Source organism: Gasterosteus aculeatus, chromosome 1 (assembly GCF_964276395.1).
Source record: "Gasterosteus aculeatus chromosome 1, fGasAcu3.hap1.1, whole genome shotgun sequence".
NCBI lineage: Eukaryota > Metazoa > Chordata > Actinopteri > Perciformes > Gasterosteidae > Gasterosteus > Gasterosteus aculeatus.
In genome coordinates this window covers 531,115-543,193 of record NC_135688.1, presented here as the reverse complement: position 1 = coordinate 543,193, position 12,079 = coordinate 531,115, and the positions used below count along the sequence as shown (strand labels likewise).

Below are 12,079 nucleotides of genomic sequence, written 5' to 3'. Positions count from 1 at the left end.
TAAATCAGTGCCTCAGGATTTAGACCGCAGGCAGCCTATTACACTTCCTATTTTTCACAGGATGCTGAATGTTCTCAGAGCAGGTGTGTTTGCCCCCTATGTTGATGCCTTGCTCGAAGCTGTGTTTTCCTTAGCTTTCTATGCTTTTCTCAGGTGTGGTGAATTTACTACCTCAACTAAATCCTTCAACTCTCAAACAGACATCGCCTTTGGCGATTTGACCTTTCATACTAGTCATTATAACTTACGCCTTAAACACTCCAAATGTGGAGGTGCTTGCGCCGTAATTGTGGCTCGGGTAGACTCCGGGTTTTCCCCGTTTATGTCCATGGTAAAGTTCCTACAGTTGAGACCCCAGTTTATGACCCCAGGCAATGTTCCATTATCCAAGACTTGGTTTAACCATCATTTTAAGGTTATCCTCTCACTACTACATTTATCACCTCAGCTATACTCCGGGCACTGATTTAGGATAGGGGCTGCTACTTCTGCTGCTAACCAAGGTGTCTCTGCTACATCCCTTCAAAAAATGGGACGGTGGTCTTCCTCTGCTTTCACATCGTATATCCGCCCAGACGTAAACATGATACTAGAGATTCAAAGATCATTGAAGCCTTAAAATCCTTTACGGATGCATATAACTGGTGGTGGTGGCGTTCCCGTGGCACTTGGGTACGCAGGTTGACAGGAGTTCGCTCTGTATCTTGACGTTTCTTACCCTAACATGTAGTTGTTGAATCGGGTATGCTATTGGTATATTCTCTCTCATGTTAGCTGCCATTCCGGCTGCTGTTTACTGTTCACTGGTCTTTGTGTTCATGTTCTCCATTACTGGTCAAGATTTCATCTTTACTACGGCGGGGGCCCGACTGCGTAAGACCCATCAGATGACATCATTCTAGTGAGGGCCGTGGGTGTTAAGGCCGGCGCATGCTTCTGCGTTTGCGTCGTCGCGTCGACGCACTGGTTTCACTTCCTGGTTGTAAAGTCTCGCGTGTGTTGCAGAGCGATTCACCTCCAGAACAACAGGTGGAGTCACGTGTTTTGTTGAAGACGACCTACAGAGTCACGTCTATTTATTTATTTGTTTATTTATTTATCATAGACTTTATTGCCCCGTGCATCCACACTGCTGCTTTTCATCGCGGACACATTTGTCCCGTATTTTCCTCCACAACTTTGTTCCTCTCGACCGGCAAACCGGCGTTTGCGGCGATCTCCCTCCGTGAATCCAACCCGCTTCTAAACCCGCCAATGACGGGTCGTATAAGCGCTCATATTTACGCATTTCTTCCAAAAAAAGTTCTTCAATCTGATCCGTTCTCTCGTAAACAGTCTTTATTTTAATAATGGCAGTATCGGGCTATGAAAGCAGAAATGTGAGACTACCTAAAGGAAGTACTTAGCGGACCAATCACAGCCTGGTGCGCTGCGGGAGGCTTGCGTTGCTTTCGACACAAGCCTATAAAAATGGGTCGACCACGCAAGGACGCAAGGAGGTGTGAAAAGCGACGCAAGGGACACGCAAGGGGGACCTGCATCGGCGTCGCTCTGAAAACGCAGAAGCATAAACTAGCCTTAAGGCCCATCAAGGTGTCATCTGTGCCATGTCGGGGGCCAAAGGTGTAAGTCCCATCAAGATGACATCATCCTATGGTCTGGGGCCGATTTTGTAAGACCCATCCAGGTAACGTTCTTTCTAGGTCTCCGTCGGATAAACCCGGGTTGTGATTGGCTCTTCTGGGCTGTGACTTACCAGGTCTCTTACCTGGTTTGACTTTAACCCCTGGACGTTTAACTTCTGTCATGTCTAACCTCTGTGGTGGCTTAGGGATTTCACTACGGCACGATGTGAGGTATTTATCTATTTATTGAGTATTCATATAAGATAAATGTCTTTTGGGGGATTAGGCCTGGTGGACCTCAGATAGTACTTCACGATGCTGGTGATAGTACTTTATGATGGAGTCCAATCGGCAAAGACGTTGCACAATTCATATTTTATGCATGTGTAATAAAGTATTTTCTATTTAATGAGTTGAAATTGAAATGGCATGTGATGTAATGTGATGTTCGAACGTAAGGTGGCTCAAAGGTCTACCTGGTACCAGAGCACCATAGGCCAGAGATCAATGATCAACTTTGAAATCGTATAATCTAATCTGCAGATGCATGTCTTGGATACTTGGGGGGACCTGCTGGACCTGCTGCTAACCTCAAATAAGCAGAGAAAAATGGATGGATGGATTTTGTATCGATGCAAACTGATGCGGTGATGTTCGATCCTTGTGTCTTAATGCGACCAATCAGAGGAGTTAATTCCCTCCCTGCATGTGGTCCTCAGAGAAGAGCTCAAGAGAAGACTGACCTTTGGACCATCTCGCCCAATTAGACCCGGCAGACCTGGACTCCCTTGAATCCCCTGAAATAAAATAGGTTAAAAAGCTTGTTTCAGATAAGCTCGACGGGTCAATGATCGAACAACCAGTAAGTCGTATAATTAGTAAGAAGTTATTAATAGAGCAGCTTTTAGATTACTGTTGTTAGCTCACCTTGAATCCTCTTTCTCCGGGACGACCAGGGTTACCTGAAAACCCCTGGGGCACAAGAGTGTTTAATTATTGATCTGAATGGAGCATATACCAATCAACAAGAAGGTTACTCACCCTGGAACCAGGAAATCCCACAATCCCTTTCTCTCCTTTGATCCCGGTGAGACTGTCCAAACCCTTAAATCCCAAAAAAATCATCGCCTTCGAGGTCAACAGATATGCGTTCAATAACTTGATGTTCTCACTTGATGACAACATTAACAAAGTGAATGACAATGAATGTTTTTTCTTTCATAGCATCATCTCATCCTGTGTTTACAGAAGCTTATTTTCAGTAGAACCCTGTGTTCAGAGGAACCCAATGCTCCTTTGGCCAGATGTTCCAGAGATTAGTCAGATGTCTGAACTTACCGACATTCCTTGCCGTCCACAGACTCCTTTAGGCCCCTGAGAACCCTGACGAACCCCAAAAAGAAGAGTCCCAGGACATTAGAACCATAGCAGAACAGTATAATAATCTGATTGGTGGTGGTCGGCTTAGGTCCCGCCCACCTTATCTCCTTTGAGGTATAGGTCTTCTGGAGGGTCGACGTACTCAAATGGACCCGGTTGACCCTGGAGGCCCTGATCCCCCTGTGGAGAACACACATTACTGCAATACTGCCACAGTACCACAATACTACCACACACTACTACAATACTACCACATACATACATACTACCAATACTACCACAGTACTACACAGTAGCACAGTAGTAGTCTATGTTGTTCTCGAAGATGTTGTCTTATGTGTCTTGTCGTCCATCGTCGTACTGTCTGATGTTACGCACCAACCACCAAGTAAAATTCCTTGTATGTCTGACATATTTGGTAATAAATGTTCCTGATTCCTGATTCCTGATCCTGAATACTACCACACAGTTCTACAATACTACCACAGTACAAGATATAACCAAAATACTACCAACAAACAACAGTACAATACCACCACAGTGCTGCTAAAGTTGATAAATAAATGTGAATATTTGTACCTCGTCTCCTTTCTGTCCTGGCAGAGAACGACCTCTTTCTCCCTGAAACATAAACAAGTATGAATATTACATTATTGATTGATCAAAAACCCAGAAACTCCCTGTCAAATACAAGTATTATGATCAATAATCAGTAATGTGATTGTTCTACGTGTGTTTTTTCACACTAATCAATAATAATAATAATCTTTATTTAAGTGAGGTAGAAATACAACATTCTAAAAATATTACACATTATTATTATAAATGGAGTACTTTACTGAAGTACAACTACCGTGTAGATTAATTTTGTTGTTGTTGTTTACTCTATGCTATGCTACTTTTTAATTCATGAATCATCTTTTCCTTAATTTAATAACTAAATGTATATAATATATAAGGATTTCCTTGATGTAGCAGAATATGAAGTAACACAAAATAGAAGTCAACAATTTAAGTGAGTCATCAGAGTACTTAAGTACTTGAGTAAATGTACTTATATTACTTACAGGTGGACCCCTGGAACCCTGCTGACCCGGGAAACCCTGTAGAGACAAACGTGCACCTGTACAATCAGCCCAGTCATAAAAAAATAAAATACATTTATAAACGCATTGTTTACAGTATCTTCATATTGATAAAGTAATAATTATTTAAAGTAGTATTCATATTTATTGGGATTATGTTCTACGGTACTCACGTTGGTTCCATCTGGTCCCGATGGACCCAGATCCCCAGCCGGCCCGGGGAGACCTGGTTCCCCCTGCGGACAAAACCTCCTCTCAGTACACATAGAGAAGTAAAAGTACTCACAAAGCAGAAGAATTGCTCATTTAATGTGTTTAAATAAAAATAATCCTACAATGTATTTCCCCGATCATGAACAAAAAACACTAACGATCGTTATATAAATGTAGCAATATGAATTATTTAACTTCTTACTAAGTTAAACGTGACATAAATGTGAAATAAATCATATAAACTTCTCCAAGGCCATCAGACATCCAGGCGACCTGAAATCGGACTAAGTATCTTTTTCTTTAAACCAAGCTAGTCTGCTAAATTTGGTGTTGATTCTAGTGTTAAATTAAAGTTAATTTGATTGCTGGTTTGCTTTAGTTCTTGCCGTTTTACTGCCAGTTCTCTCTGTTTGAGTTTATCTTGGCTGCTAGTTTGCTTAAACTCTTTCACTCTTTGAGCCAGTTGGCGCTGTAGACTGTAGTATTAAGTTAACTACCAGTGTGCCCTCCTAACTCTGCTGGGTTTCACCTGATCTAAGTCTGCTTTGCCTTGTTTTCTCAATCAAATAAGACTTGAATCCTTAAACTCTCAGTTTGTCAAAACGCCACATGGTGTTTGTTCACTGATTAGGGTGTCAAGCTATTGGTGTTTTGCATTTTGAGGAGTTTCTGTCGAGGCCAATCGACCTTTTGTCTCCTAAACGACGGGGGAGTGGTCAGCGCAGCTGTAGCCGACTTCCACTAACGAGGGAGTATTTAACTACAGATCGAGCTTATCCTCGCAGCATGAAGACGAGCAGGACAAAGACTAAGGAGTCTTTCGTGGAGTCAAGATGAGCAGGACAAAGACTAAGGAGTCTTTCGTGGAGTCAAGACGAGCAGGACAAAGACTAAGGAGTCTTTCGTGGAGTCTTCGGGGCGGCTGAATGCGGCGCCTTCTTCTAGTTTTAATTATGTGTTTGACCCCTTTACCCGTACCTGTCCGAACCTCTTCCCACAGATACTACAGGCCTCGGGCCAGATCCGCTCTCTATCGTATCCTCTCTCACCGATCCCACCCGCTCCACACACGTCCAGCACCTCGTCACAGGAGGCCTCTGGAACTGCCAGTCAGCTACTCGCAAGGCTGACTTCATCTCCTTCTCACCGAGACCTGGATCACACCTGAGAACACATCCACCCCAGCCGCTCTCTCCTCCGCCTTCTCCTTCAGCCACACTCCCAGGCCCACTGGCAGGGGTGGTGGCACCGGTCTACTCATCTCACCCAAATGGAGCTTTTCTCTTTACCCTCTTCCACCATCCACCCCATTGTCCTTTGAATTCCATGCTGTAACAGTTACTCACACGGTACAATTAACCATTGTGGTCCTTTACCGTCCGCCAGGCTCCTTGGGTCATTTCTTGGAAGAACTGGACATTCTCCTGTCCAACTTCCCTGAAAATGTCCCTCCGCTCGTCCTCCTGGGTGACTTCAACATCCAGACAGAGAAGTCATCTGACCTCTTACACCTACTTTCTTCCTTCGCTCTGTCACTCAGTCCCTCTCCTCCTCCTCACAAAGCCGGCAATCACCTTGACTACATCTTCACTAGAAACTGCTCCACCACTAACCTCTCTGTAACTCCACTTCATGTGTCTGATCACTTCTTCATCTCCTCTCTATAACTAACGACCCCATTGACTGACTCTGTACCTGTTCGTCGCAAGATTCTCTTCCTCTCTCCCTCCTCTGTTCTATCAGCTCTCCCTTCAACTGACTCCTTCTCACTCTTGCATCCGAACGCTGCTGCAGAGACTCTCCTCTCAACTCTTTCCTCCTCTCTAGACTCTCTCTGCCCTCTTACGACACGACGGACTGGCAAATCCCCTCCGGCTCCGTGGCTGTCTCAACCGGTCCGTGCCATGAGAGCCACCATGCGAGCGTCGGAAAGGAGATGCCGTAAATATAAACGACCTGAGGACCTGCTCGAATTTCAATCTCTTCTCTCCTCTTTTTCTTCTTCTATCTCTGCTGCCAAAAGCTCTTTATCAACTACTTTACCAAGAAAATAGCTGACATACGCTCCTCTTTCTCAAACACACCTCCTACTACTTGCGTCCCACTGGCTTCACCTCAATCGCCCTCACTTTCCTCTTTCACCCCCCTGTCTCCTAACCAAATTCTTACCCTAGTAACCTCTGCCCGTCGACCACCTGCCCTCTTGACCCAATTCCATCACATCTTCTACAATCTATCGCTCCTGACCTTCTCCGTTCCTCACCTGTCTCATCAACAATGCTCTGTTATCTGGCTGTTTTCTCTGAAGGAGGCAAGAGTCAACCCTCTCCTGAAGAAACCCACCCTCAACCCTTCTGAAGAAAACACAGACGGTCTCTCTTCTTCCCTTTTTGTCCAAAACTCTTGAACGTGCGATCTTTAACCAACTCTCCTCTTATCTCCACTATAACAACCTCCTTGACCCCCACCAGTCAGGCTTCAAGGGCGTTCCACAGAGACTGCTCTCCTTGCTGTCTCAGAGCAGCTCCACACTGCTAGAGCCGCCTCTCTGTCCTCATCCTTCTGCACCCCTCTGCTGCATTTGACACAGTCAATCACCAGATCCTTATCTCCTCCCTTCAGGAACTTGGTGTCACAGGCTCTGCTCTCTTCCTTCTCTCGTCCTACCTCAACGGCCGCACCTACCGGGTAACCTGGCGAGGATCTGTGATGGAACCTTGTCCTCTTACTACGGGAGTTCCTCAGGGTTCCATCCTGGGTCCCCTTCTCTTCTCGCACTACACCAACTCTCTTGGCGCTGTCATTCGCTCGCATGGCTTCTCCTACCACAGCTATGCCGATGACACCCAACTAATCCTCTCCTTCTCTCATTCGGACACCCAGGTGGCGGCACGGATCTCTGCCTGTCTGACTGACATCTCTCAGTGGATCCGCCCACCATCTGAAAATCAACCCCGACAAGACTGAACTACTTTCCAGGAAAAGACTCTCCGACCCAGGACTCGACTGTCAACTTTGGCAACTCTGTGTTAACACCCACTTTAACCGCTAGGAACCTCGGCGTCACAATCGACAGCCAACTCTTCCTGACTCCCAACATTACTGATTGTACAGGCTGTTGTCGTCTCCCTCCTGGACTACTGTAACTCTCTCCTGCAGGACTCCTGCTACCTCCATTCCACCTCTGCAGCTCATCCAGAATGCAGCAGCTCCACTGGTCTTTAACCTTCCTAAGTTCTCCCTCACTCCTCCACTCCTCCGCTCTCTTCACTGGTACCGGTGGCTCATCCAGTTCTAACCATGGTGCTCAGGTACCATGCTGTGAATGGATCGGGTCCAGCTTACATCCAGGACCTGGTCCTACCCGACATCCCGATGCGCACTCTCCGCTCTGCATCTGCAGAACTACTCGTCCCTTCCTCACTGAGAGCAAAACACTCGACTAGATCTCCACTCTTTGCTGTCCTTGCTCCGAAATGGTGGAACGAGCTCTCTGAAGACATCAGGACCGCAGAGAGCCTTCACATCTTCCACCCCAAACTAAAGACACACCTCTTCAGACTCTACCTCCACTAAAGACTAACAAATTGTAGCACTTAAATTGTACTTATAACGCCATTTATAGAAAGTTGTAAATTGGCTTATTTGAGGAAATTGCACTCTTGTGCATAAAAGCTCCTTTTATCTTGGATAAAAGCGTCAGCTAAATCACATGTGATGTAATGAATCCAGGATCAGATGTCTGTTCTCACCTGACGACCCGGAAGTCCAACGGAACCGGCGTCTCCCTGAGAAACATGAACAATGTACAAATACTACGTTGTTAGTACATTCTGTGACAGAGAAGTATCACGAATGCATTAACAGAATCAGATGTTTAGACAAGACAAGGTTACACATGTACTTGTACTTCTCAGAGGTACATGTTATACTTTTTACCGTACTACATCTCAGTGGTACATACAGTATAGTACTTTTTGCCATTCTACATCTTGTAAGTAAATAGGGCTGAAACAACGAATTGATGAAATCGATTGTTAAGTGTTGGAAATCAATTTCATCATTGATTTGTTGTGTTGCGATATTATTACGTCAAACGAGCCGCAAAGATGAGCACGGAGAGGATTATCAAAATAATTGTTAGTTGCAGCACTATTAAAGTAAATTATTTGAGTACTTCTTCCGCCAAAGTGATCCTAATATATGAATCTGCAGCTATTTTAATAATCAATCATCTAAACATCTAAACTGTGTATACGTGTACTCACAGGTACTCCAGGGTACTGTACAAAGTAGACGGCTGGATCTCCTGGGAACCCTTTCAGTCCTTCAGAACCCTTCAGAATAAAAGTCTTTTACCACATTGATCATATCACATTGCGTATACTACTGCTCTGTAAACGATTGGTTCCAGTTATTGATCAATTGGTGGCTCTGACCGGTTCTCCGTCGGGTCCAGTTCCTCCGGGAAGCCCAGGGTCTCCTCTCACTCCTCTGGTCCCGTTACACCCATCCAGACCGGGAAAACCAGGACCTCCAGCCGGACCCGGGTGACCCTGAAAATACAAAACACAGGCTCATAGTTTGATCTTTGACTTTACCACGTCTGAGCCAATCAGAGCGGTAGAGATGTTGGAGTGGGCGGGGCTTCTTACCGGGATTCCTTCCAAACCGGGAAAACCGGGGACGCCACCGTTTCCCTTGAATAAAAGAAAAGAAAAGCGTCAAACTGGAGCTCTGGTTCTGAGCCAAATGGAGGCTTCTGTTTGATCAGTAGACGTCAGCGTGTCGACCATCTTGTTCCTTTGGCTCAGAATAAAACAGAACCGTCCCAACAGGTTTATTCACCGCGTCTCCTTTCGTTCCACCGTCGCCCGGCAGTCCCTCGTCTCCTCGGTGGCCCTTCTGTCCCAGAGCCCCCAGAGGGCCTGGGAAGCCCGGAGGCCCCTGAGGCCCCTGCTTCCCCAGAGGGCCCGGAGAACCCTACACACATAAATAACTCTGTTAGAACCGGAGGAACCTGGTTAGATAGAACCTGGAGGAACCTGGTTGAGTACACGGAGACTACACGTAGACCACATCCAGACAACACAGAGACTACACGCAGACTACATCAGACTACACGCAGACCACATCCAGACTACACGCAGACCACACGCAGACTACATCAGACAACACGCAGACCACATCCAGACAACACGCAGACTACATCCAGACAACACGCAGGCTGCTCTTATAAATCTCTTAAGCCTCTCCAGTGGATTCAGAATGCTGCAGCACGTGTATTAACGAGAACTAAGAAAAGGGATCATATCACTCCTGTATTAACTTCTCTGCACTGGCTCCCTGTTAAATCAAGAATAGATTTTAAGGTACTTCTCCTCACCTACAAGGCACTTGCTGGTGAGGCACCGTCGTATCTTCAAGAGCTTGTAACATCTTATTGTCCTACAAGGCAGCTGCGCTCCATAGATGCTGGTTACTTGTTGTTCCTATGGTTTTAAAAAGTAGGCTGGGGGCCAGAGCCTTCAGTTATCAAGCTCCTCTTTTGTGGAACCAGGTTCCACTTTCAGTCCGGGGGGCAGATTCGTTCAGCTCTTTTAAAGTAAAACTTAAAACGTTCCTCTTTGATTGTGCCTATAGTTAGGGCTGGCTCAGGTCAGCCCGGACCAGCCCTTAGTTAAGCTGCTATCGGCTTAGAATGCCGGGGGAATTCTTAGGACACACCGAGCTCCTCTCTCACGCTCTCGTTCTACCATAATTCAAGTTTTATTAATGCACATGACTAATTCAGCTTCTTTCCGGGAGTTTTTTTGTGTGCTTTCTCCCCTATCAGGTCTCCGTAGATCGTGGTTCCTTCGGGACCCTGGTCCTGACACCTACCGTGGCCATGCTGACGCCTGCTGCTGCCATCATCATCATCATCATCATCATTATTTTAGATATTAATCATATTACTTTACTCATAAACCGACATTACCCTCTCCTAAAATCTCTGTGCTCTCCCTCCCCACAGGCTTCTGTGGATGGTGGTTCTATCTGATGGTGGTTCTATGTGATGGTGCTTCTATGTGATGGTGGTTCTATCTGATGGTGGTTCTATCTGATGGTGGTTGCCTCTGCAGTGGTCCTGCTGTGCGCCTGGCTTACTACTCACAATTACTTGAATCATTTCTGTCATAGGAATTGCATGATTATACATTGTTCATTCTGTCCACATGGCATCCATTGTAGTCTGTCCATCCCGGGAGTGGGATCCCTCCTCCGACGTTCTCCCTGAGGTTTCTTCCCTTTTTTCCCTCTTGTAAGGGTTTTTTCATTTTTTGGGGAGTTGTTCCTGTGCCGATGGAGGGTTTCGGGGCAGAGGATGTTGTATGTGTACAGACTGTAAAACCCTCTGAGGCAAATTTGTAATTTGCGATTTTGGGCTATACAAAATAAAATGACTTGACTTGACTTGACATCCAGACAACACGCAGACTACATCAGACAACACGGAGACTACGTAAGACTAAGACTAGACTAAGATCTCTATTTCTCTTCATAAATATTTATTTTCTCCACTAGCTGACAATGCTGAACAGATTTGTGTTTCTATATTGTTTGAGTTGTGTGAATAAATGGGATCATCTAAGATGTTGTGTGTGTTATTGATCATGAACAAGAAAACATGAATAAAGACATTGTAGTATGTATCTACGTGAGTATATCCACCTGCTAGTGCGTGTCCTTTCTGGTGTGTGTCCTTTCTGGTGTGTGCGTCCCTGTGTGCATGTGTGTATGTGTGATGAGATGTGACAGCTGTGATCTCTCTTAGTCCGCTCTCTGTCCTCCTTTCTCTGAAACCAACAAACTGTGAAATCACTCAGACCTCTCTGGCTGTCTGCTGCCCCCAGCTGTACAAACGCAGACACACACACACACACACACACACACACACACATACACACACACACACACACATTGTGGTTTCCTTTGGTCACATTAAAGGGACATGTGATGCTTTCCGAGCTCTCTGCATGCCATCTGGATCCAACTGACTAAGTTAGAAACATCTGGACAAAAGGACTCAGGATAGAAACATCTGGATCACACTATTGGAGTTATAAACATCTGGATTGCAGTGACTGAGTCAGAAACATCTGGATCACACTGTGACTATGTAACCATGTTACCGCGACAACGGCTTTTGGACTCAGAGGGACTGGATCACTTGTGTTGATCTGGTCACAGACGGATGAGTTTAGGAAGGGAGATAAAATACAGCGGCATCCCACAGTGTGTGTGTGTGTGTGTGTGTGTGTATGTGTGTGTGCGTGTGTCTGTGTGTGTGTGTGTGATCTGCTGCTAATGTAACGCCAGCGCATTCCTCCTCCAGCAGCTCATCATCACACAGTGAGTCTGTGGTTTACGAGTGGACAGTGCATGTGTGATGGTCCCGTGCTGCAGCGGTGCACTAATTGGCGTCTGTGAGCGAGTAGGCGGAGTCTCACCCTTGCTCCTTTGGCGGGGAAACACTGACAGGTGGAGCAGTCCCTGCCGGCGCACATCTCGTTGTGGTCGCCCTGCAGTCCGAGAGAGAACAAATACATCACCATCAGTGTGACACCACCCTGACATCCCCATGACACCACCCTGACATCCCCGTGACACCACCCTGACTTCCCTGTGACACCACCCTGACTTCCCCATGACACCACCCTGACTTCCACCCTGACATCCCCATGACACCACCCTGACTTCCCCGTGACACCACCCTGACATCCCCATGACACC

The 12,079-nt window shown here is 46.1% G+C and overlaps 1 protein-coding gene across 1 annotated transcript in view; it reads right to left on the bottom strand.

Moving 5' to 3' along the window:
• The window catches only part of col4a4 (collagen, type IV, alpha 4), a 33,090-nt gene that overhangs the window by 18,417 nt on the left and 2,594 nt on the right, over positions 1-12,079 (bottom strand). Inside the window, exons 4-17 of the mRNA XM_040191628.2 lie at positions 11,797-11,868; positions 9,152-9,286; positions 8,959-9,003; positions 8,743-8,859; positions 8,572-8,640; positions 8,056-8,091; positions 4,264-4,326; positions 4,073-4,108; positions 3,585-3,626; positions 3,105-3,185; positions 2,964-3,008; positions 2,667-2,729; positions 2,553-2,597; positions 2,369-2,422 (exon numbers count right to left, since the gene is read on the bottom strand). Of these exons, the coding sequence (XP_040047562.2) occupies positions 2,369-2,422; positions 2,553-2,597; positions 2,667-2,729; positions 2,964-3,008; positions 3,105-3,185; positions 3,585-3,626; positions 4,073-4,108; positions 4,264-4,326; positions 8,056-8,091; positions 8,572-8,640; positions 8,743-8,859; positions 8,959-9,003; positions 9,152-9,286; positions 11,797-11,868 (903 nt within the window). The remainder of the gene's footprint in view (positions 1-2,368; positions 2,423-2,552; positions 2,598-2,666; positions 2,730-2,963; positions 3,009-3,104; positions 3,186-3,584; positions 3,627-4,072; positions 4,109-4,263; positions 4,327-8,055; positions 8,092-8,571; positions 8,641-8,742; positions 8,860-8,958; positions 9,004-9,151; positions 9,287-11,796; positions 11,869-12,079) is intronic.